Genomic DNA, 27,130 nt, shown 5'->3' on the forward strand with positions numbered 1-27,130 from the left:
GTCCTCACACATGTGTACAGCACTTAATTATAGTGTTACACACCCTTCATTAGCAAAAAGAAGTTTGTTTTAGTCTATTTTTCCTCTCCCACCGAAATAGCAGCCTTTTGCTTATGTTAATTTCCTTTCCTAGCCCCTCTTTGAACTGTAGCAAGGTAACATCACCACTGCTGTTTCAATGGGCTTATGCCAGAAGTGAGATATGACATGCCATTCAAGCCACCAGTATTAAAATGATGCTTCCCATCTATATTGAAGCATGAAAGTATCTAAAACAGCAAATGCTTTTACTCAGATTGCATCTTTGCTTTCTCATTACCTACATGCTTACTGCCCAAGCCAAATGCAGTTCTCCTTCAAAACCACCAGTAGCAAGCTAGCAGAATGACAATACAAAAAATAAAATTCATCAGCTCTGCTCCAAGTCGCTGATGTTGTACTGTATGGTGTTCAATGTTGCCCACCATATGAAATGAGAAAACAGAAATTGCAGGAGAGAGGGACAGGCAGGCTGAAAGTAATAGTAATAAACAGAAAAATTAAACTGAGGTAGAAGAGTAGGATTGTCTGTGTTGAATTTCTTTCCCATATGGATAACTATGGAGGGTCATGTGATGTGTGTTGGCATAGTTAGCAGCTTGGTATATTGCAGGGATTTGTGATAGTCTCTTCTGTCTGAATTTCTGCGGAAGCTTGCTTTATATTAAAGTTTGCTTCAGATTAGGTAGTTGTCAGAAAGCCAGTTCCAGTAGAGCAGGGAGTATTTCTTTCCATGACTCATCCTCAGGGAATAGTGGCTGTAGGGTCTTTTATGATTTTTCTCAGTATTTACAGCTTTGGGTTTGTTACTACAAGGGGTACTCACTCTGTGGTTGTTCTTTCTTTGTACAGCAGTAGGTTTATCGTGGGTGTCTTGAGCAAAGCGGCAGTCTCTTTCTGGAGATGATTTTGGGGTTGTAGTCTTTTTGGTTTGAAGGATTCCATCAGGAATTTGACGTGTTCATCCCTGTCTCTTGGGTCAGAGCACATACAGTGACACCATGTGGCTTGGCTGTCTATAATAGATTTCTTTATATGTGAAGGCTGAAAGTTGGAACTGTGAAGATAGCTGCGTCTGTCAGTCTCCTCATTCAGATGTTTGTAGATGGCCACTATTGATGGAACCTGTGCTGTCCAAAGTTAACTCTTTCTGTAGACTAATACCAACCACACCACATACCGCCAGCATGGTTGTGCGGGCACCATGAGTAACCAGGTGCCTGCTGCATCCCTGGGGGGCGTCGCCACTGCTGCACCGGGCCAGCTTACCTCTGGGCATGAGGGAGGGGATCTGTCTCCTCCCCCTCCTTCCTCTCCGGAGGCGGCCAGCAATGGCACCGGCCATGGGCTTCGGCGCGCCTGCAGCGCTAGCCTCCTGAGGCTCTGAGGGACACTGCTGATGACATCACACCCCTGGCGTCAAGCACGGTTACATCATAAGAATGCGCCCCGACGCCAGGCCACTCGATTGGCCGGGGGGAGAAATGCGGTGACGACGGCCACAGGGGAGGGGCTGGTGGGAGATTTAAAACCTGCCGGCTCCCTCTCATCTGTCCTCTTCTTCCTTGGCCCAGCACTGCACAGCACGATTTTCGATTCATGACCTTCTGGCTGCTCCGGTCCTGGCCTGACCCCGGTGGGACCCAGATGGTCCTGGGCGACTTCCCAGTGGCCTCGAGACTCGGGTGAGTTATAAACAAATTTTAGGTATATAGGAATTGGCATTAAAAGAAAAAAAAAAAAACCCTGGTCTTTACTGGGCCTCTAGGGTAGCAGAGGCAGCATGCTGTGCGCTGAATCATGCTCAGACCCTGTGCTTTGCCCCTTTTCTTGATTCCATGCAGTCCCGCTGTTTAAACGCACCCATTAAAAAAAAAAAAAAATTAAAAATTATGCCATTAGCTAGGAGCTATTAATTCAGTGAAATCCGGCATTCCGAATTAGAAGTGCTGTTAGCGTTTGTCACGGATGTCTGTGAGGTCCAACCCCTCAGCTGTGGCTCAGCGGGCCTCAGCACAATGCATTGCAGAGGCTTTAGGTGCCTCTGTCACTGAGGTGTCCATCGGATTGGGACCTGATGATTTCCTTCCCATTGCCCTCCCGCCCGCTGGATTTTTCAGACCAGAGGGGTGCCAGAAGCCGACAGGGAGGAGAGGTAGGGCATGCGAGCCACCTCAGGGAGTGACAGCGGGTGCAATAAGGTCTGGAAGAGGTGGTGCAAAGAGGGATCAGGTGCTGATGGGCAAGCAGAACCCAGGAAGTTCTGTGCAGAAAAAGGGCCATGGAAGAACAGCACAAGCGTCAGTAGCAATCAGTGTGCTCAACACTGAGCTGCCACGGCCCGGAACTGAGGAGACCAAAGATCAAGTGGGTATGTCGACAGACTTGGTCACGCCGCGTCCCCCTCCTCCACACCAGCACCCAGTACGCAAAACTCGGCGGTCACAAGGCGCATACTTCGGCATCCCCTCGTGATGCAAGAGGGCGCAGCCCCTCAGGAGAAGCTGCGCTACAGGTCCCCATCCTGGCCGCCATCACGCTCGCCTTCTGAGCATTTCCATGGAAGCCACTTGGCGCAGGAGCTATCGAAGTTCCCCTATGGGATCCGGGTGCCCCTACGCATTATCGGAGGGACAGAGCGTTTGAATGGGATTCCAGGTCCATGCGGGAGAAATGACCCGACTACCCCACCCCATGCATATAGATCCCCCCCTTCCCTACTCATATTGGGATTATTCACCATTCCCCGATAGCGATGGAGTGTCAGGAGAGCACAGTCAATGCCACCCTGGTTGCAGCTAGCATAGGCAGGGACATAGGGAGCACAGGGTAGGGGGCCCCTGCGATTCTTCCACCAAGTCCGCGCCCATCGGCCTGCGAGGAGGCACGCAGTCAACGCCGCTGTTCTTCATCTGGATGCTCAGCCAGATCCCGAAGCAGCATTGTGGAGGGCAGACCTCAGACACCGAAGCCCTCAACAGATGCCCACCATACAGTTCCACAGCCAGCCGAGGAGCTCGGTAAGCCTGCTTCATCTAGCGCAGATAGAGCTTTGCGCGGAAAGTGTAGGGGAAAAGGACAGACGCAATCAGGTGAGGCACAGGCAGTCGACATCTTCCCTAAGCTCTGGGTCTCCCAGCACACTCTCCTGTTCCTCGTCTTCGCGTTCTTCCTCGGTGGTGAGCAAGGCAGGCCGCGACGAGTTCACACAGCCCGCGGAACTCCCCCATGGGGAACACGAACTGTGGGAATCGGTGCCCAAATATCTTGGGCATCACATCGGGCACAGGCATTATATATTGATCTTTTCTGATTGCTGGAGGGGTATAGGAAGCGGGGGCAGACCAAGCAGGAACGAAAGAAGGAGATGGAGTCAGCCAAGCCTGCGCAGAGGGAAATTGTGAACTGGGTGCAGGCATTCGCCAGAATGGCTTCCGTGGCCGTGCGCGCTGATCCCTCCACTGTGCAGCCTTTGCTCACGTATCTCGACACCATCCTGGGTCCTCATAAGGAGCACAGCAGGTTTTCATGGCTGAACTATGACGAGGCCTTTCGGAAAAGAATGGCCAGCAAGCCCACCAAGTCTTGGGGAAGACAGGACGTCAGCCTCTGGCTTATGAAAATGACCGCGCGCACTCCCAAAGCCAAACCAGGAGCACGGCCCTTTTGCAGTGAACAGACCCGGGGGCACAAAAGTCAAGCGCCTGCAGATCCCTAATGACATCTGCTGGAGATCTAACCGGGGAGCCTATTCCAACGCAGACTGCAGGTACAAGCACGTCTGCAATTGATGCACAGCTCCACACGAGGGAAACAAATGCCCGTGCAAAGCCAAGTAAAGGACGGGTTCCGACTATCGCCCCTACCCCCGTTAAATGGCAGGCCATGCTCCCATGATTGGCATGCTATCTAGATAAGGTCGGGGCGAATACTCTGCTGAGTGGTTTCTGAGACGGTTTTCCCATCCCCCACATGGGGTGGCCGCAATCTACCAGGGTCATTAATGCCCTGTTGGCACGCAGTTTGGCCTGTGTCATCAGGGAGAAAATCGAGAAGGAGGTTCAGCTGGGGCGGATCACTGGTCCGTTTACCAAGTCCCCATCTTGTCCTGTCTCCCCTGGCAGTCGTACCAAAGGAGGAGCCAGGAAATTATAGGTGATACACAATCTTTCCCATATGACGGGGATTCTGTAAATAACCATATTCTCTCGGAGTTCTGCTCGGTACAGGATTTGTCCTTTGACACGGCATTAGAGTTGCTGCGGTCATGCGGGCAGGGCTCGGATATCGAATCTCCATTTCGGCTGCTCCCAGTTCACCCAAGTAGTTTACCGCTGCTTGATTTTACCTTTGAAGGGGGCTTCTACTATGACAAATGTCTGCCAATGGGTTGCTCGATCTCTCGTGCCTACTTTGAAAAGTTCAGCACCTTCCTTCACTGGGCTACCGCTGAGGCTACTGGGCTAGCGTCTCTAGTCTACCTCGATGATTTCCTGTACATAGGAAAAGGATGCACATCAGAATGCAGCAGGCTGTTCGACACATTGGCAGCGGACAAGTCGTTAGGCCCAGTGATAGTCCTTATGTTCTTGGGGATCGAGCTCGACTCCACCTGGATTGAATCAAGGCTCCCCAGCGACAAGCTGGCAAGGCTGGCCGACATGGTGGCAGTCACCATGTGAAGTAAGAAAGTCACGTTGAGGCACATGAGGTCCCTCATAGGTAGTTTGGCTTTCACAGTGCGAGTTATTCCCATGGGCAGGATCTTTCTGCACCGCTTAACATGGTCCATGGTGGGCCTAGTGCAGGACCACCACCGTCTGCGTGGAGGCAAGGCAATCAGAGAAGACCTAGCCTTGTGGTCTAAATTCCTCAGGGACTTCAATGGTGTCTCAGCATGGCTTCGCAGGCCAATTAGCAGCGACAACCTTCAGCTGTACTCTGACACATCAGGAGGCACTGGCTTCTAGGTGCACTTCACAGGCACTTGGTCTGCAGTGCAATGGCCAGACCATTGGGCAGTAACTGGCTTAACCTGGAATATCACATTTCTTGAGCTATTCACCTTCGTAATTGCCCTGCACATCTGGGGTGATGTCCTTAGTTGCCAATAGGTGGTTTTATGGTGTGACAACGCAGCAGTGGTACAGTCTATAAACAAGCAGACCTCCAAGTGCCTCCTGGTGTCAAAGCTGCTGAGGGATGTTCATTCGCTATTTGCGAATGAACATTGTGGCATGGGTAAAGCACGTTCCTGGTATGCGCAATGATACTGCTGATTCTCTCTCTCATTGCAAGTAGTCCCTGATCAAGAAGCTGCTGCCACAAGCGGAGCTGATTGGCAGAGAGGTTCCAGAGCAGCTATGATTCTTCGGACAAGGACGGCATAGAAGATGCTGAGTAGATCACTCGCTCCATCCACCTGGAACACCTATATATGCAACTACAATAAAGTGAAGTCATCCCTCACTGCGAGCAGTTGGTCCAGTCACTGAGTTCCCCAGGACCTACTGATTAGCTATATAGTGCATGTCAAGCAATGCGAGGTATCCAGGAACATGGTTCACTCGTACCTGGCCGCCTGGGCATTTTTCACGAAGCTAGAAATGAGATGTGCAGAGCAGTACTTTGCAGTTAAAAAAGAGTGATGCTGGGCTGAGCAAGAGAGCCTGTGCCTCAACACGACACTCGGAGGCCATTAACCCATGACCTGCTGATGTCGCTGTGGAGCGTCATGCCCTCAGTAGCGAACATGTTTGAGACTGCCTTCTTTCAAGCCGCGTTTGTACTCACATTCTTCAGCACCATGCACGTCAGCAAATTCACTGTGCCATCGCGGAAGGCATCTCAGATGCATGGCCTGCTGCAGGAGAATGTCAGCATCTCAAGCGGCATGTTACGCGCGACTTTGAGTCAGTCAAATACTGACCAGGGAGCACGCGGTCAAGTCATCACTCTGGCGGCAGTCAAGGGTCTGTTAACATGTCCAGTGGCAGCCATGATTGTCATACTTGGCTTTGCAATCAAGAGTGAATGGCCTGTACTTACTGCATCAGGACAAACCCCGCCCCTAAGCAGATACCAGTTCTCCAAGTCTTCAAGAAAGTGCTGCAAAAAGCCGGGCTATAGAGTGAATGTTTCGGCACTCACTCTTTCTGCATCAGAGCTGCATCGGAGCAGCATCTAGCACAGCAGCCACCAGTCTGCCTCAGGCGGCTATACAACAAATGGACCGATGGAGGTTCAGGACATTCGCGTCATGCGGTAGGTGCAATGACAGCTGACCTGTGCTTGTGGCAGCCAGGGTGCGCCCTGAGATTTAATTTTCATTTCACTTGCAGCTGCCATCCATCATCATTCTGCATGGATTGTGGGCCACTCATTCATAAACCAGGGGCGTAGAAGGGCTGTGAGAGGGAAATTCGGGCTCGAACTGGGGATGACTGAACAAGGCTGGACTATCGAATGGCTGGGCCAGAGGGGCATGCATTGGCACCAGCTCTGGCTCATGCTGCAGTCAGATCTCGTTGTGCACCACTGGACCTCGTCATATGCACCTCGGCAGGAACAACCTGGGGAGCGGTGCTGGCCTCTCACTGCTAAATACGATTAGGAATGACTTGAGCCACATCACAGCAGCATGGCCATCTTGCAGGATATGCTGGTCAGAAATAATACCCCTGAGGAAACTTCTGAGCTTGGGATGGTGGGGGAGATACCTTGTCAAATTCAACAGGCAGATAGCTAAGGTGCTGCAGCGCCATGGCAGTCATCACCTGAGGCACGTGTGGGAAGACGCACACTCCGCAGAATTGTATACGGACATAGGAATCGATCTGTTTCTGCAAGCCTTGCAGAGGGTTTTCACAGGCGTAGTGCATTGGCCGTCGTCATTTGGTATGGGGGGGAGCCCATCCTGTGGGGCCGAAGGTTTATTCTTGGCCCACACACAACGGGATCCCAATGGCAGTGGCAACTGAGTCCTGGAAGATTAATGTTATGATGAATGCTGCATATGAGGCGTCTAGGGGCCGCCTCTTGGTAATTGGCTGTCAAGGACGCATGTCAGGCATGGGGAGTGGGCCTTGATGATTTTTGACGGCCTGGCACATCTACAAGGGGCCCAGTAGGGCCTGCTGCGTGGCGGCCTGATGGAGTCCCTTCTGCAGCAACGCTCCACCGCTGGATGGGGGAGCTCACCGGGAGAGCAACCCTGGCCTCTGTCCCCACTTTCAAATTCTGCTAGGGCGGTAGGGGGGCGGAGTCATCGGCACCTCCCCTGCGGATAGTTATAGGACTCTGTGCCAAGTTTAGATTCCCCTGGTAGGGTCAATCTAATAAACAGCTGCAGCCAATTTGCATCCCAGCGATGACTGAGGCTCTTCTTTGGGTCTGTGTGTAATTTTGGGGTGGACGTCCCGGCTGGGCAGGGGCAGGATAGAACCCAGGGTGTTGAGGCTGCCTGGTTAAATATATCTTGAAATAAGACTTCCAAAAAGTACACTCAGAAGCTGTGTGTCATAATAATTATCCTTTTACGAACTCTAAGTAATGTATTCAATACACTAGTAATATTTGCAACCATAGTCCCTACACTCATTTGTCAGAAGGGGAAGATACAGATAAGACAGGTTTCTCCATCAGGCCTGCCCAGCAATGGAAATGTAAACCTCAGTCAAATTCTCATTCCAAATCATTAAGGAAACATACAGTCTTACAGACAGGGAAAGTGGGGGGCACTATCAAGACAGAATGAAGTGAAGTACCAGTAATGGAATGGATTGAGAAAGATAGAAGCCTCTGCCATATCAGCCTACACAGCATCCACTTGTAGATTTATTATTTATTTATTTTATTTATTTATTTGGAGTTTCTTATATACCGATAGCCGTTCGCACGTCGTATCGGTTTACATACAACTAATAACTTGTGGGCATAGCCCTTACAAAGAACAGTAAAAGAATGTGGAAAACAAATATACAAGAGATATATGTAATTAATTACTCTAAGCAACAATATACAAAGGATAAATTACTTGCTCTATGCAACAAAATACAAAGGATATATGTGTATATACTAATAGGGGGTATGAACGAGGGATTCTTAGACAACAATAGTAATAAATAAATCATAAAGAGAATAATTATGAAGGAGGTGTCATGTTACTAGCAAAGGATATTCTTAAACTATACAGGGTTATCATAATAAAGTTAGTAACAGCCGTGATGAGCAGGGTAAATCAGAGATTCAAATAGTGTGTCGGGGGAAAAAACGGAGGTAAATGGGTATGGGAGAGAAAAGGAGGGAGAGGGAAAATACAAGGGCGGGCATACAGAGGTAGGCGCGAGAGGTGGGTCATGGGTTACGGGCGGGGGTGAGAGTCACATGCATGAGTTATCTTATAGATGGATGAATGTGCCCAATCACAGACCCACATTAAAAATATATATATATTGTTGTTAACCACAGGCTATACTAGACTTCAGCAGGCTGCTTCAGAAAAAGGACAAGCAGCACAATTAAATCCAAGTAAGTATCACTAGCACAGTTTGGTTTGGCCATGACCAGTGAACTGATAATGCAGGTAGATTTATGGAGAGGCAGCATTTCTTTTAGAACGGTTGGTTTCCAGTATCTGGTACCAGTAGCATGGGAGAAATGATGTAAGAGGCAAATATGTTAAATACAAATAGATTTTACTGGTTAACAAGGAAGGTAATATATTCCTGCAGCATACAGCAAAATAAAAGTCAATGGAACCACATTCAGGTTTCTTCTTATCTCTCTCTGGGTGATACCCTAGAAATTGATATGGACCACTTTTGAATTGCCATGTCATATCTGTTTTGAACAATAGGTAAGATGGTACCTGCATGGCCACACACTGGTAATAGTGTATCATACCATTCAGTTCTTTGATATCTCTATAGCATCCTTATGGTGCTATGACAACAATTTGGCAATGCTACAAAATATACTGGGACCTGTACTATTTAGCATATTCATAAATGATCTGGAGAAAGGAATGACACGTGAAGTGACCAGATTTCCAAATAACACAAAATTGTTTCAAGTTGTTAAAACAGCAGCGGATTGTGAAGAATTGCAGAAGGACCTTGTGGGATATCAGGAGACTTTGCTTCTAACTGGCAGATGGAATTTGATGTGAACAAGTGCAGAGTAATGCTTATAGGGGAAAAATAATCCCAACTACGGGTACATGATGCTGGGTTCTGTGTTAGGAGTCACCACTCTGGAAAGGGACCTCAGAGTCCTTGTGGACAATACCTTTAAATCTGTAGCTCAATGTCCAGCAGCAGTCAAAAAGGCAAATAGAATGTTAGGAATTACTTGGAAAGGAATAGAGAACAAAACTGAGAATATCATAATATATTTATACAACTCCATGGTGCAACCACATCTGGAGTATTGCATGCAGTTCTGGTCACCCAATCTCAAAAGAGACATAGTGGACATAGAAAAGGTAGTGAAAAGGGTGATGAAAATGATAAAGGGGATGGAAAAGCTCCTTTATAGAGAAGGGCTAAATGAATCAGGGCTGTATAGCTTGGAAAAGAGATGACAAAGGGAATTTGATTGAAATTTATAAAATCATGAGTAAGGTGGAATGGGTAAAGAGGGAATGGTTATTTACCCTTTCAAATAACACTAGGACTAGGGGACACACCATTAAACTAGCAACCAGCAGATTAGTGCAATCCGGAGATCTATTTAAAAACTTATAATCTGTGCAAAAAATGTCTCTATGTTATTTTAAGATGTCTGTAACCTTCCCATGTTTGTAAACCGTTATGATGGCTTTATTTGAAAGCCGAATGACGGTATATAAAACCTGTTAAATAAATAAGTAAATAAATCATAGGAAACAGTTTTTTCACTCAGCGCCCAATCGTGCTATAAAATCTGTTACTGGAAGATGTGGTCTAAGCAATTAGCAAGGTGGGGTTTGAAAGAGGCTTGGACGAGTTCCTGAAGGAAGAGTTATTAGCCAGGTAAACCTGGGAAAGCCAGCGCTTATCCCTGGGAGTGAGATACAAGAAATAGATCAACTATTGGGGATCTGCCGGGTACTTGTGACCTGGACTGACCACTGTCAGAGACAAAATGCTGGGTTTGATGGACCTTATCTGACTAAACATGGCAATTTTTATATTCTTAGGTTATGTTCTTAATGTTGGAAATAGCAAAATATACACCTACTGAATATTCTGTCATTTATTTTTTTTAACAGCACACGCAAGACGTGACTGGCAGAGCCCAAATAAAAGAGTAGGGCTGCCGACAATACAGAGAAAGCAACCAGGTTCTGTATAACAAAAAGAATCATTAAATTCTGTATGAAAAGAATAAATTACTCCTAAAGAGTGAGGGAACCATAAGGGAATAATCCATTTTTCATTCCAATCTGCAGACAGCAGTAATATTGCACCAGATCTGGGATACACCTGGACTGCAGACACCTACGACTCTCAAGGTAATTTGTCACAATTAGAAAAAGATTACAGGGCAACTTATGCTGTGTGATGTGTAAACTAGAAAGACAGCTGTGCTCTGAAACGCTACAAGCAAGAAGGAGAATTTGGTATATTATAGGTGTAACCCTTTGTTGGGGAAGGTTTAAATCCAAAGGGTGCACAAATATTATTCTTTGGGGCTGCTCTGGCTAGCGCTTTCTTCCATAACATTACTTTCTGTGCCAAGCGTGGATCCTTTCTGTGGGGGGGGAGGGGGGGAGCTAAAGTTTATGGCCCGGGTGATGTGTTCCTTTCTGTGTGTGCTGTTAGATGCTACATGCCAGGGGGTGAGATGCTGGGAAAACCAGGCAGGAAAAGGGACTGGGGGTTAAGTTAAAAGTTTACTGATTCTTTTACATTTTAATGAAAGTCCATTTTATCCATCAAAAAGGTGGAAGTATAGCTGACTGCTGTACAGATGTGATTTTCTCTTCTAGTAGGTGTCCTTTATCTCAGGTGTCTGGGTAAAGCGTCCCGTGGTAATTTTAAAGTGCACTGAGCTCTCCCAGTGGGACACATGGGACTCCTATTTGGATGGGGGCCCTCAAATATGGAAACTTCCTTCCAGAGTCCCAGTTTGTTCACGGACACCCAGCCTGTCCTGGTCCCATGAGGTGGAGATTCTAGGAGGGTCTCCAAAGATCTTGATCCTTCTCCTTAGCCTTGATGTTGGTGACTTCTCATACATGAAAAGTCTTAGGAATCGGGAACCAGGCTATCCCAGCCCTGGAACCCTTATGGGGAGGGGTGGATCGACCGAACCTCACCACAAACCAATATGGGGTAGATTTTTTTTTTTAAACGCATGTGTCCATGTGCACGTGGTTCACGGCGTGCGCACATGGACGTGGCTATTTTATAATATGCGCGTGTCGGCGCGCACATGTTATAAAATAAGATTCCCGCGCGCACATGTGCACCGGATTTCAATATCCACTCGCGCATGTGCGGGTGGGTGGCCTCTTCTGCACAAGAGGGATATTTTTTAATTTACGCACGGTGACACAATTTCGTTTTTTCCCAGTCCCCTAAACCTAATCTTCCTTCCTCTTCCCCACTCCTCCCCGACCCCTAAAACCTATCCTAACTATCCCCAGATTTTTTATTGTAATACTTACTGCTCCTCCGGAGCAGAAGTTTCTTCCGCGTGCTGGCCGGCTGCCGGCGTGTGCTTCCCCAGGACAGCGTGTAATGGTGCTGTCCCGGCCTCCCCTCCGCCCAGCCCCCTTTGTTCAAGCCTGGCACTTCGACGCATATCGGGGGATACACGCGTGGCTGGGCCCTTTAGAAAATGCACACAGCGCGTGCAGACCCAACCACACATGTAACCCCTGACTTTTACGCGCACAGGGCTTTTAAAATTGGTGCTTGCTGCAAAAAAAATCTCTCAGTGACTGCTGCTATACTGTCAGTGGTGCTTGCCTCATCTAGGGAGTAGATTAGGATTCACAAGTCTGTAGCACTTGTCCTTTGTGTCCGGGGAAGCCTACTCCAAAGTGTCCCTTCTGAAAAATCAGTATACATCTTGGCCATCAAAATTCTCACGCTGTTGGGTACAGTTACTGGTGCTTGCCTCACTTAAGGAGCAGAGTGAGGCTCACAGGTCTTCAGCCCCTTCATGGGAGTCCCAAAAGGGAATCCGGTAAAAATCTAGCTCACTGCCAAAAATATGAGAGAGATCCTCTGGCAGGGGAGTGTTCAGTGAGGAGTTCAAAAATAATATAGTTCATGATAAGGCTGGGAGGCATCATCAGGGAGTATAAAAACTGTATCCTCACTGTTCGAGGCTCATGCAAAAGACCACGCTGAATATTAAACTAGCTGTAGTACACGGGCTGAGGAAACTAATCCCAATCCTCCAAGCTGGGATGGGCTGAAGAGGATGGAAGGCTCACAGGGATGTAAGTTTCTAAGCAGGGACCTAGGGCCATCTAGTGGCTGACCCAACGAGGCGCCACATAGTATTATCTATTAAAAATAAAACTATCCTAAGGCATTTTGTTAAAACTATAAAGCTTTTTATAATAATTTTGTTAATTTGTATTGCACTCTGTGTCACTTCAAAGAAAATTACTTTCAGATACTGTAGGTACTGCCCTATCCCCAGAAACTTTATTTTCTAAGCTACTAAGGCTTTTATCCTAAGTCTATGAAAAAAAACACCTTAGTAAACTAGGCCCTAAATTTATACTTGAGACAATGGAGGATAAAATGACTTGCCCAAAGTCACAAGAGTATCAATAGGATGGCTTCCATGGTTTTCAGCCTGCTGTCTAACCACTAGACCAGGGGTAGCCAACTCTAGTCCTCAGGAGCCACAGACAGGTTAGGTTTTCAGGATATCTACAAGGAACCATGCATGAGATAGATTTGCATGCAAATAACTTTAAACAATTATTCAGTAGGACAAGCCTTCCACCGAATATGCTCTGCTATTGTTATCCAGGCAGCTTTATCCCGATAACTTTCGCTATCCTACTTGTAATCTCCGGGCAGATAGCCCCAGATAAGGGCCATGTAGCTCCCACCTCAGTTCAGATAAGTGCGCGGTTCTCAAAAAGATGTTCAGATGCTGTAGGCCCTTTTACGTTGCTTAATGCGAAGTCATCTTTTAGGTTCCTTGTAAACACCACTAATGATCTCATGAAGGTAGACAGCAGCAACAGTCTCGCTGGAAGCTGGATGGTTTCCAATTCAATTTTACCAATAGCTGTTACCATGGATGAAAAGTTCTTTACAGCTCATTGGTGTTAAAGTCCAATTGATTTACAGTTCAAGTGCTGAATACATTTGTAACTTGCAAATATCTTTAATGGATATAGCCAACTCCTTTAGTAATTTACTTCTCTCTAGTCCAATTAGTGAATTTATCTGTTGCTTCTTCCCTCTGTGAAATGGTTAGCCCCATTTAATTAATAGGAGGAAAAGTCGCAGTTCTCATACCTCTCTCCTGTAGTCTTCTCTTTTTTCCTCTCTCTTCACGTGGTCAGTACCAGATTGACACTCTATGTTACTCCTTGCCTCTTCCAAGTCTTTTTCACTTAGATCAGTATTGATATGCTCATGAATGCTGCTCTCAAATTCCTCCTCGCTCATTAAGGATGTGAATCCACTCCTCTGACACAGCTGCTCTTCAGGGTCTTTCTAGGTGAAAGACACTTTGCCCTCTAGATCAGTGGTTCTCAACCTTTTTTCTATTGGGTCACACTTGGCAGATAAAGCTTACAGGCATGACACACTGAACACTTGACCATCACAGGGCTAAATGTAAACATATACTCTGCATCCACAGGAACCTGCACCCAAACAATGGATGCAGAGCAGAACTAGGATTCAGTTTTCCCTCCGCTGCCTCAGGAACAAAATTAGATTGTAAGCCCTGTGGGGATAGGGATATGCCTATAGTACCTGAATGTAATCCGCATTGATGTTGACTTTAAAGTGCCGAAAAGCAGAATATAAAAATATATATAAATAAATAAATAAATATTTCAATTACAACTCGCTATGTAAAAAAGATATTCTGATTCTAGTGCTATCCCAGTAACAGAAGCACAAAGTCCCTTTCTACCAGGTGCATTGTAAAATACAAAACCTGAAAAAAAATCCAAACACTCAGCACATGTGCAGCAAACCTTCCACACCACTGCAACACTAATTCCAAGAGCTCAAACAGCAATAGCCCTTCCTATGAAAAGGCAGCAGTGCAGCACCAATGCATGCCCTACTGAGAATGAGAAAACGCAATAAATCCCTACCTACTAGTAAACTACCTCACCTCAGTCACATACAGATCCGACCTTCACCAAATCAGAATAAAAGACCACAAATTACAAATGTGGAGACAAAAACTGAAATGGAAACCTCAAAAAGCCACTCTGCATGCAGTACAAAATCAGAGAGCTAGAAACAGAAGTACATATCCTCCTACACTAAGCAAAGTACAAAGATAGAAGAAATGCACATTCCCAAAACTGACATATTATGGCTCTTGCAACCCATCACTCCCCCTCCATCATCCTTCACTTTTCCCCAATTACTCCCTTTCAATCATCCGCTCACACTCACATTCCTGCCCAGCACTCCTGACCCCCCACTTCCTCTTCCCTGTTCTCCCTCTCTCCCCTGCTTAACTCTCCCTACCCCTTCATCCCATCACTCCCCCTCCATCATCCTTCACTTTTCCCCAATTACTCCCTTTCAATCATCCGCTCACACTCACATTCCTGCCCAGCACTCCTGACCCCCCACTTCCTCTTCCCTGTTCTCCCTCTCTCCCCTGCTTAACTCTCCCTACCCCCTTCATACCATCTCCCTGCCTGCCCAGCTACCCTGACCCCTTTTCCCACCCCTTCCTGCTCAGCAGCCCCCACACTGCATCTCAGTTCCACCTTCATCTTCCCAGCATCCCCAACCTCCTTTCCGCCACCCTCCACAGGGCGAAGAGATCAGCAGCATCACTTCCAGGCTCAGCAGGGGAAGATAAAGTTTGCATCCTTTCAGGCCCAGAACTGCAGGAGCTGGCAAGGTCTCGCTCAGATCTGGAAACAGGCCCCCACTGGCCAGAAAAAAAGAGAAGGAAGTGAGAGGAGCTTCCTATCAGGCCCAATGTAAGAGAAGTCAATCAACTCCCACCCGGGCTGATAAGGAGGCAGGCAGTGAACATTGAAAGGGAAACCCAACAAGAGGCAGGAAGGCTGGGGAAAAAAAAAACCAACTTCCTGCTCTCACAAAATCTGGATAAAATTAAGGATAAGGCACGCAGTCTCCCATTCTTTACTTAGGTCTCTGTCGACAAAAAAAAACCAAAAAAACCGTGTCCTTTACCCAACAAAAATAGGGGACTGGCTGTCCCTATGAAGGGTAAACTCAAGAAGTCTGGGAAATGTTACCTACGTAACATTGAACTTAACTAGGTATATTCAGAATATAGCTGATTAAGTTTAAAAAAAAAAAATCAAAACTTTTGGGTCAACTGGTCTGATTTACACCCCCTCCCCCCCACCACCCCCACCTAGCCTACAAAGTATTTAACAAGCTGTCAGGATGTAATGCCCAACCTCTAAAAATTAAAAACAAAGTTTCAGCCAGAGCCATCCAAGCCCCCAACATCTTAAAGTTTAAATTCTAAACCCAGTTTGAGAGCAAGGTTTATGGGGTTCTTTGTAAACTGCTATGGTTCTGAGTTCTGAAGATAGGACAAGCTGTAAACATGTCTGACAAACTAAAAGGGCCAAATGTTCAAAGCCCATTGAATTAAAAAAATGTGCAGTAAATATAGTGATTATAAAAGGCATCCCAGAGTCATCATTTGGCGACTGTGACTGGGTTGTAGAGCACCCCTTCCTTCCACTAGCTCTCAGATACCATTTACGAAAAGATTAGTTCCTGTTAGCCTCCCTGCCAGGGGTTATGGCAAAAATGGCTGATGCAGGACATTGGTGATCTGAATTCGGACAGCAGTGGGCATCTGGTGCCAGCTAGCAGATGAACTCCCTTAGTCAGTGGATGGCAGTAATATGACCAGGCATTGGCTACTGCAAAACAGTATCTGCTTTCCCCAGTTGTCAAACAAGGTGTGCCACTGGGCCTGCATTTCTTAAGCTTAGGGGGCATTACTATAGCTGTTCTTATGTGGCATAAAGGATATTATTTGGGGAAAGTCCTGTGATGATGGAAAGAAAGTGGCTGCAGCAGGCCTGAGGAGCCAGATGCTGCCAGCTGGTGCTCTGCACATAGGCAACCTAAATGTGATGCTTGCAGCAGGATAGTTGACCAAGTGACAACAAATTAAGGGAGCTGTTTAGATGTTCAGGTACCTTTGTTTTTTTAAGGATAGAATTGCCTGACCCTATCGGGGAAGGCCCTCGAAATTTTCTCTCTTTATTCTGGTTGGTCAGCTGTAACCACCAGGTCTTTTCAGCGGTAAGAAAAACGGCATCAAAACAATGACCTAGCAAGCTGGAATTTCTGTACTCTTTTGGAAAGCCCTCCAATGTGTCAATACTTTTATAAATTTGGGAAGCATGCAGGGGCGGCTCAAGGCAATTTGCTGCCTAAGGCGAGGGATGAGATGGCACCCCCTCTCAGACATACACTTTCACATACACACACATACAAACTCTTATACACACCCACAACCTCTCTCACAGACACTGACACACACTCAGGCTCTAAGACCCTCTCTGTCCCCCACACATAAGCTCTTACTCTCCCAGATTCTCTCATACACACACCCACGCTCTCACTGGCTTCCTTACATACGCACACCCTGGCAAGTTCCCATTCATTCTCACACGGCTCCCCCCCACCCTCCAGGCATGTACACATTCACACACACACACATCCCATACAGGCACCAGTTCATTCTCACATACACAGACCCCCAGGCAGGCACCATTCTCACACAGACAGATCCCAAGGAAGGCACCCATTCCTTCACCCACCCACACCCAAGCAGTTACACATCCCTCTCACCCCTCCCACCACACACACACCTCACCGACACACACAGTCCCGATTCCCTCAGTGGCAAACCCGGGCAGCAGGATTCACCTTTTTCCTGACATCATCTCCTGCTGTTGCAGCAGGAGATGACGAGTAGTGTTTCTTCTGACGTCACCTCCTGCTGCTGCGAGACCCATGGCAACAGGAGTGACATTGGAAAAAAATGTGACTCCTGCTGCCCGGGGTTGCCATTGAGAGGATTGGGCAGGGGTTTGGTTTATCCCCACCCGATCCGATGTTTGACTTTGGAGGCAGGGTGAGGTGGCAGCTGCGGTAGAGGTACTTTGGAGGGGCACATTTTGCTGCTCCAAAATTCTGCTGCCTGAGGCCGCTGCCTCACCCTACACCTCGTGATATAACTGCCCCTGGAAGCATGGTTGCTAGTGATAGCTACCCTGATGCAGAGGTTGCATATTACATCCAGCCAACATCCAAAGTGTTTGGGTGGTTACTGTAAAGGCATTGCTATCACGACAGAAAGTAAGGTCTGCTGTGCTGTGGTACTGAATGTTCTTCTGTATCCCATAAAATCAATATCCTTGAATAGATAATAGTAAAAAGCTTACAACCCTGCAAATGAGACATCAGCGGCAGCTTTTGGTTATTAAGTGGCAAGGTAGAATTCCAAGCACCAAGTTATTGAGAAGAATGAGGCACTTATAACAGCTTTGCAACTGAGATGGACAGGCCACATTGTCCATATGCCTGAGCACTGGCTCCCAAAAAATTCTCTTTTATGGTGAACTCAAGGAAGGGAAACAAATGGAGATCTGTGGTGAATGATTCTATTTGGGTAATTGTTGCACACAGAGAAGGGAATGCATCATCAGCACCATTTTCATTGGCACAACATCAAGCAATTTCTTCTGCCAAAAATATCAAAGAAGTTTCATTTCAAATGCAGGACCTGCTTCTCGTCGTCGAACTAACGGCTAAATTTGCCTCCTCCACAATCATTGTGGTCATGCAGACAGCTGAAGACTTTGAGGATACAGCAATCACTTTGAGCAGGATTTTCTTCAACAACTAAAACAAATACTGTGAAAGGAAACATTTCCGAGCCATGCTGCATTCGTTTATAAAGAAATCAGTCTTGTGCTGCATGTTGAATCTCTGAGTTATCAGGCCACACGACTTAAAATAGGAAATATTGCCCCCAAGAGATATAAATATGAGTAAGAGATGACCAGCACTTCCTATAATGTTACATTTTACTACAGAGAGCCCACCTTTCTTCAATACATTTCTTCTAAAAATCAGGATGCCATAGTTAGTCCCTAAAAAGATGGCTTGATACAACGAGTCCTGTCTTCAAAAGGATTTCTCCCATTCTGTGCTAATAAGACAATTCTTGTGAAGGGGGTCCAGTCTTCTAACATCCATCTCTTTTGTTTCCCCGAACCATCAACAAAAGTGCTTGTCAAGGATTTGTATCATTTTTGTCTTCCTTATCCCCGATTCCTTGCCTATTCCCATTTAATCTTCCACATTATAGAGCTCTGCTTGTTGACTCACGATTTAGCATACAAAAGAGACAGGTTGTGATGCCACTAATTACTGTGCCCCCGCACTGCACTGAAGTATCTTCTTTATGGCACTCACAAGACTGCAAATGAGTAGCAAATAGAAGTAATTTATTCTCAGCTGGAAAACTAAGTATTAGGCATACCACATTCATTTTTAACCTAGATAATATATTTTAGCAATCATGGCAGAGTGTTACCACAATACTTATATAAATATAGAAGATCAGAGAGCAGCACCAGTAACTTGATTATGGAAACCACTGCAAGGTTATTCCTTAAGCATCACAACCCAAGACCTGGATCTGAAATACAAAACCAAAGTATACACAAAGTATGAAAAGCTACAAACACCAGGAGCAGTTAGGTCAAAACCATTCCCTCTTGCTGATTTCCGAGAGCTCTAGGGTCAACAAAGGATTTGACTTTATAGATAGGATATCGGCCAATTTACTACCCTATTTGCTAGTATTTTTCCACCAAGTTCTAGGCAACCCACTGAGGACTTTCTCTGATCTGTCCTCCATTGTCACGTGTCAGATTTATGGTATAGCCAGAAGATAAGAGCATATATTGCTATCTCAGTCTGACTCTTGCTTCCTGGTTTCCCCAAACATTTCTTTTTTTTTTGGGGGGGGGGGGGGAGGGGAAAGGCACTTACTCCAAAGGTCCAGAGTTTTACAGCATCTTCCAGCCTGGGCTAGCTGTGTCATTTCAGCACTAATACACATACACTGGAACACAAATTGGCTAAAAAAATATAGCCGTGGTCCTCAAGAAAGGATTCTTTAAACAAGTGTATCACTTTAAATGAGTGACACTGTGCAAGGCCCCGGTTTTTTAGATGTCTTCCCTGAACAGTTTGAGGTATCTCCCAGGCCTTTGTGAATTCTGTGGAAAACATCCAACTGACTGTGGAATCTGCCACAACTGATAATTGTAAAAATACATTTCCTTGCAGTTTCTACCATTATCATTCAATAGTCTTCAAAATAACCCATTTTGCTACTGTGTCGTATGTATGAGATATTAGATGTATGGTTTTGGTTTTTTTATTGGCATCTCAAACTTCTTTTAGAATTTTTTTTTTCACATTGGTGCATGAAATATCTATTCTGTCACCTGATTGGTGTTAATGTGGTTATTGTGGGAGGGAGGGGCACTCCATTGCACAGATTTGGAAAATTTGTACCAGGTCTGCAGAAAAGTCAAACCTTTCATTTTAGTTCCAAGCAACAGAATACAAATGAAAAGGAATCAATAACAACTCACTTATAAGTGTAGCCAAGATCTCCAAAGATTAGTGACTGCAGAGCACAAAAGTCATATAGCAGGCCCCCGCCTCCTAGTGATTTGTAAGGTTGAGTTATTTAATTGAATTTTTTTTTATTTCTATTCTGCTTTTTGTGCCTGCTCAGCCACTTCAAAGTGGATTATATTCAGGTACTGTAAGTATTTCCTTATTCCTAGGAGTTATGCCACAGTTGTGGTTATATATTGCCTTCAAAGAGTGCAAATATTGCATATACGCCAATATATTTGTTATTTATTATAACTATCGAAGGCCCTTACTATGTCACAGGGGCTACCGGTGCCATTGGTCGGCCCCTGTCACATGGTAGGAGCAATGGTCAGCTGGTGCCATCTTGTGCAGGAAGATAGACTAGGGGGCACTCCATGAAGTTAGCATGTGGCACATTTAAAACTAATCGGAGAAAGTTCTTTTTCACTCAATGCACAATTAAACTCTGGAATTTGTTGCCAGAGGATGTGGTTAGTGCAGTTAGTGTAGCTGGGTTTAAAAAAGGTTTGGATAGGTTCTTGGAGGAGAAGTCCATTACCTGCTATTAATTAAGTTGACTTAGAAAATAGCTACTGCTATTACTAGCAACAGTAGCATGGGATAGACTTAGTTTTTGGGTACTTGCCAGGTTCTTATGGCCTGGATTGGCCACTGTTGGAAACAGGATGCTGGGCTTGATGGACCCTTGGTCTGACCCAGCATGGCATGTTCTTATGTTCTTACAATATTGGAATGCAAGAGTGCCAATCCAGGAGCTTGATTTTAACGTTTCGAACTGCAAATATGGGCATGAATTAAAAACAAAGTGCTTTATAATGCAATTAAAAATAAGTTCCAAGAGATTTAACAAGTTATTTTCAAGCATAAGGCCAGATGTACTGAGCCTCTCTCTCCACAGACACAAAATGGAAAAACTCTTTAGTATATCTGGCCTTATAATAGGTTAAATATATAAAATCATACTGTAAGTAGCAAAACTCTCACATCCAAGTTCTGCATAGGACATGGTGGTGGATATTTTCCTTACTGGAGGTACCAAAGGCACACCTCCATATGATGTACACCAGCGACCCAGTTTTCATCATGGAAATTGTGACTAGCACAGATACCATAGGGAATAACAATTAGCACTGCTCTGTAGGGATGTGAATCGAGTGCCCGATCGTTCCTGCTTTCGGGTTCGTCTGGCCGTGGGAAAATCTCGTTTTCCAGCGGATCCCCATTTTTTTTTTTTTCGTGAAAAATTGGTTTTCGGGTTAGTGCACGCTAACTCATGTTAGCGCGCACTAACAAAAAATAGCAAAAAGTAACAAAAAATAACAAAAATAAACGGTTTTTTGTTAGTGCACAGTAACCCAAAAAACGATTTTTGCAAAAATTTGGGGGGAAAAGTGATCATTTCTTTTTTTACCCGATATATAACGAATTTAGAAATATCGTATGATATTTCAATTCATTATAAAAACGATTCACATCCCTACTGTTCTGCTCTAACTCTCAATTATTATAGAATACTACATGCATAAGCTAAACTAATGTACTATTGCAGGGAACATAGCATGAATGGTGCCAAGTGCTGTAACCAACTGCAGCTTGCTATACATGATTGCTCTTCTCTTCTTAGTTCACAGCTCCAGGTCTGGCCTGTCTGATTTGGACAGGTGGGTCCTCAGCTTTGACCAAAGCAGTAAGTATTGTAGCTTCAGCAACTCATTAACCATCATGGCTAAGGCAGGTTATTCTAAAACTGTATTACGTGCCTGCTCTTTAGAGCATTGGGAACAGCAATGCATAACATTTCAGATTTTGGTGGATTTTGCAGCAATATGGGCACCTATAGGCAATACATAGACAAGCTCTGTGTAAAAAAAATGGCAGTGCATATGGGTGCCCTCTAATTACGAAGGAGCATTATGCAATTCTCTGAGGACAAGCAGTTCTCACATATGGGTGACATCATCAGATGGAGCCCCAATGCAGAAAACATATTCAAAGTTTCTAGAATTTTGACTAGGCACACTGAACATGTCCAGCATGCCCTATACTACGTGTGCATGCGGGATCCCCCTCCAGTCTTTCTTTTTCAGCAGAGCTGTAAGCCTTGCGGTGCGAATAAGCTCACTTTGGCTATTTTTGCCTTGTGGGAACACTGTTTTTTCTTGCACTTTTTTGTGGTTTTTCCTCATTGATACGTCACCGGGATCCTCTCGATGCCCTCCCATAGCATCTCCTAGTCATGTTTTTGGCGATTCGGGTATGTTTCCTTTCACAGTCGATTCCCTATGGTGGCAGTGCATCAGTGCCTGCTGGCTATCGACACCCACCGCCATCGCCTTCAGTTAATGCCCCTTTTGTTTCGTCCATCATGGCAAAGTCCGGTTTTCAGCAATAACCCTGGGCCTGAAGACTTTGTCCATCACAGATCCACATGAGATGTGTGTCCTCTGCCTGGAGACATTGCATGATGTTCAAGATTGCTGCTTATGCACCCAGAGGACTCAAAGGGACTTCTGCTTTGACTTGACAAGATAGAGCAGCTCTTTGGGTCAAAGACGTCTGAGCCATAGGCATCGGCAGCATCACCACTGAAAAACCAAGGAACTGCCCTGTTGGACACCGAGCCATCGACATTGACTGAACAGTCTGTTCCATCGATACCGCTGGCTGACAGAGCACCGGAGACTGACCATCATAGATATCCTCCAGGCCAAGGACATCTAGTTCCTAGTCATCAACCTTGGCACCATGGAAGGACTGGGTTGAGCATCAAGGGAAGCCAAAGAAGCATCGGCACCGGTCCTCATCGATGCCCCCAAAGTGACCCCACAGCGAGGAGTGCTAATGCTCCATCGGTGCTGGGGTCCATGACGGTCTCCACCAGTCCTGATGCTAGTCACTAATCCACCTCGAGGGTCCAAAGTGGATCTGGCCAGCCCTCCTTCCTTCTAGTTGGCGTTGGCATCGGCAATGTTCAAGGAAGAGTTGGAGCACAGAGTCCAGCTAGTGGTGGACCAGGCACTGCAGGGCTTCAGTCCTGTGGCACCAGACCCAGTGCCACCCGTCCTTCTGCAGAAGCTCAATGTGTTCATCATGTGTTACCAATCCAGCTGGTGCCAGTTCCCATGGCAGCATCGAGGCCTCTCCCTACCAATACGGTGGTCATTGCTGGTTCCTCCGAGGAGGAAGCTCCACCAAGGCTGACAGAGATGTTGAGGCCTGCCGCCCTGTGTCCAGTGTTATCAGTGACTGCTCCTCTGAATAAAGGACAAACACCTAGGGACCCATCCCCTGTGGCTTGCAGTGAGGATAAGGAACCCTATGACCCCTGGTGGGATGACACTTTGGAGTCCTGCTCAGAGTGTATCCCTTTAGAACCTTCTCCTCCAGAGGAGCAAAGGAAAACTCCACCTGAGGACTTAACCTTCACAGGTTTTGTGAGTGTGATGGCGGAAGCCATCCCGTTTCAGTTATTGATGGAGGAAGATGCCAGACACAAAATGCTTGAGATGCTGAGTTTGTGGAGCCTCCTGAGAAGATTGAGGCATTCCTGGTACATGAGATCCTTAAGGAGATGCTGCTGAGGAAATGGGAACACCCACTCACAGTGCCTCCCATTAATAAAAGGCAGATGGAGTCTACCTCGTCCAGAAGACTGCCAGAATCAATAACCATCAGCTGCTCCACCAATCGGTGATCGAATCCACCCCTCAAGAGGGCCAAGAGCTCTCAGACTCATTCCTCAGTACTCCTGGGGAAGGATCATAGAGCAATGAATGCTCTTGGGAGGAAGGTGTTTCAAGGCATCATGCTCATTGCCCGCATCGCTGCCTACCAGCTCTACATAAGCCAGTACTCGCGGGTCATCTGAAAGCAGGTGCAAGAGATGGCTGAGCAGCTGCCTCAATAGCGGCAGGACACTCATGTTGCTGGTGCATAAGGTTGTGGAGTGCGGAAAACACGAGATCTGTGTGACCTACGATGTTTTCAAGATGGCATAGAGAGTCTCTGCATTGGGAACAGGCACCTGCAGAACCGTATGGCTTCCGGCCTCAGATCTTTGTCAAGAGATACAGGAACAACTTGCTGATGTGCTGGGTACTGGAGAGAATTTCTTCACAGACAGGGTGAGGGATGCTGTGGCCCAGCTTTGGGATCACCATGAAACCCTCCAACAACTCTGTCAGTACTCCAGACATGTCCTCCTCTTCTAGGAAGCCGGCCAGACTGGGGCCAAGGAAGATTTTCTTTCACCAAAGGAAGTACTATCCTCCACTTCATTGTTCCCATCAATACCATCAGGGCTCCCGTGGCCGTCCTAGACAGCAGAGACCTCCAAGCCCCAGCCGGCTCCTCAGTCAACTCCAGAGACAGGGTTTTGACTAGGTCATAAGGAGCATATGCCAGTTGCTTGTACCCAGGATGATGGACCTTCTGGTTGGCGAAATGCTGCAGTTCTTTGCGAACCAGTGGCCCAGTATAATTTCAGTGGGCTCTGTCTATCATCCATCAGGGGTAACAATTGAACCTATTGTGTGTCCCGCCAAGTTGTTCTCCATGCCCGTTTTGGGGGCCAGTAGTGCATCAGGAGGTACTAACTAGCGGAGCTCTCCTCCCTCTTAATGGCCAGAGCAATTGAGCCTGTATCACCAAGGCAAAGAGGGCAGGGATTCTACTCCAGGTATTTCCTGATTCCAAAGAGAACAGGAGTACTCCATCCCATCCTAGACCTAAGGGTCTTGAACAAGTTTCTAAGAAACGAAAAGTTCAAGATGGTTTCCCTGGAAACCTTGATCCCCCTTTGTTAAAAAAGTGGGCTGGCTATGCTCCCTTGACCTAAAGGATGCATAAGCTCATATCAAGATCTTCCTTGGTCACAGGAAGTATCTCTGATTTGTTGTAGGAAAACAGCACTTCCATTACCGAGTGTTGCTATTCAGGCTCATGTCAGTCCCATGGGTCTTCACAAAATGCCCGGCCATCTTGGCAGCGCACCTCCACAGGCTGGGAGTGCATGTTTTTCCAAATCTGGAAGATTGCCTGGGTCAAGAGCACATCTCGTGCAGGGGACATCAGGTCCATGTGCCTGACCATCAGGGCACTGGAGTCATTCTCAACTACCCAAAGTCCTCTCTCAGCCCGTCACAACAATTGAACATCATAGGAGCCCTGCTAGACATGGCTCAGGCCAAGGCCTTCCTGCCTCACCAGAGGGCTGTCACCTTGACTACCATCATGGCAGAGATCCAACAGAACCAGCAGGTGTAAACCTGGCACATGTTTAGGTTGTTGGGCCATATGGCCAAAAACATCCATGTTACTCCCTTGGCACGTTTACACATGTGCAGAATCCAATGGACCCTGAGGTCGCAGGGGCACCAGGCCACTCAGCCTCCAGGATTGCATCTGAGTCAACCCATCTCTCCAGGACTCATTGTCCTGGTGGTGGGTACTTTCAAATCTGGATTGTGGGATCTCATTTCGGAGTCCCCCTACCCAAATTGTCCTAACCATGGATGCATCCACCCTGGGGTGGGGAGCTCATGTAGATGTGCTCAGCCCTCAGGGTCTCTGGTTCACCCAGGAAAGCTCTTGACAAATCAATTTCCTGCAGTTTCGAGCAATCAGATACAGGCTATATACTTTCAGAGATCGGCTGTCCAACAAAGTTGTCCTGATCCACACTGACAACCAAGTAGCTATGTGGTATGTCAACAAGCAGGGAGGTACAAGATCATACCGCCTGTGTCAGGAAGCAGTCCAGATCTGGTCGTGGGCCCTGTCCCACGAGATGGTGCTCAGAGCCATGTACCTGGCTGGAATAGAGAATGTGGTAGTGATAGGCTACATCAAGCCTTCAAAACCCACAAGTGGTCCCTGGACCAGAAGGTAGCATATCATATATTCCGGCTCTGGGGGAGCCCGGGCATAGATCTGTTTGCATCCCCCTGCAACAAGAAGGTGTCTTGGTTCTGTTCCCTGTACATGTCAGACAGCAGAACAGCCTCGGATGCCCTCACCCATCATTGGGGCAAGGGTCTTCTGTATGCATATCCTCTGATTCCTTTAGTGGTGAAGACTCTCTTGAAGCTTCGTGAGGACAGGAGGACTATGATCCTCATAGCCCCTTCATTGGCTGATACAGGTCTGGTTTCTACTCCTACGGAGCTGTCCATCCAGAGTCTGATCAGTCTGCAGACTTGACTAGATCTCATCATACAAGATCAAGTGAGGCTGTGGCCTCCCAACCGCCAGGCTCTGTCGAGAGGTTAATCCTGCAACCACTTGATCTTTCAGAGGATGTGTCTCGGGTCCTGGTGGCTTTTAGAAAGCCTTCCATTAGAAAGTCCTATGGACTTTGTGTGGTATGAGCTAAAAGCTCTAGATCTGTTCTCCTGCCCCACATAAAAACTGCTTGACTACCTCCTACACATATTGGAGGAATGGCTTAAAGACCAACTCCATTAAAGTTCATCTCAGTGCAATTGATGCATACCACCAAAGTGTAGATTGTACACTTATCTTTGTACAACCTAGAGTTGTATGCTTCATGCATGGCCTGCTTCAAATGAAGCATCCCCTAAAGCCTCCTGCTGTGTTTGGGACATCAACATGGTGTTAGCTCAGCTAATGAAAGCTCCTTTTGAGCTGCTGGGCACCTGTGACTTTAAGTACCCGACCTGGAAGGTCATATTTTGGTGGCGGTCACTTCAGCATGCAGGGTCAACAAGCTCCAGGCTTTAGTGACTTATCCATCCTATACTAAGTTTTATCATGACAGTGGTCTTGCGTATGCACCCTAAGTTCCTGCCTAAGATGGTGACAGATTTCCATATTAACCAGTCAATTGTCCTGCCAATATTCTTTCCCAGGCCCCATTCGCACGAAGGTGAATGATCACTGAACAGTTTGGACTGCAAGCAAGCCTTAGCTTTCTATCTGCAGCGGACAGAAGCCCAGACAGTTCACCCAACTTTTTATTTCTTTTGACAAGAATAGATTGGGCATTGCCATTGCCAAACAGACAATATCCAATTGGCTAGCAGATTGCATCGCCTTCTGTAATGCCCAGGCGGAACTGCATCTTGGGGGTCATGTCATGGCTCATTCTGTCAGAGCCATGGCAGTGTCTGTGGCCCTCTTGGGAGCAGTTCCCGTGGAGGAGATCTGCAAGGAATGACTTGGAGTTCTCTTCACCACATCAGCATCCCATTACTGACTGGATA

At 46.6% G+C, this 27,130-nt stretch overlaps 1 protein-coding gene across 8 annotated transcripts in view; it reads left to right on the forward strand.

Annotated features, from left to right (window-relative positions):
• VIT (vitrin) overlaps nt 1–27,130 on the forward strand; it is a 215,577-nt gene that overhangs the window by 118,171 nt on the left and 70,276 nt on the right. For all 8 annotated transcript variants that reach the window (XM_029593919.1, XM_029593921.1, XM_029593920.1 and 5 more), the window contains 4 exons: nt 8,509–8,568; nt 10,292–10,363; nt 10,472–10,534; nt 21,532–21,594. In XM_029593919.1, coding sequence (XP_029449779.1) covers nt 8,509–8,568; nt 10,292–10,363; nt 10,472–10,534; nt 21,532–21,594 — 258 coding nt within the window. The remainder of the gene's footprint in view (nt 1–8,508; nt 8,569–10,291; nt 10,364–10,471; nt 10,535–21,531; nt 21,595–27,130) is intronic.

The sequence above is a fragment of the Rhinatrema bivittatum genome, chromosome 3, assembly GCF_901001135.1.
Source record: "Rhinatrema bivittatum chromosome 3, aRhiBiv1.1, whole genome shotgun sequence".
NCBI classification, from domain to species: domain Eukaryota; kingdom Metazoa; phylum Chordata; class Amphibia; order Gymnophiona; family Rhinatrematidae; genus Rhinatrema; species Rhinatrema bivittatum.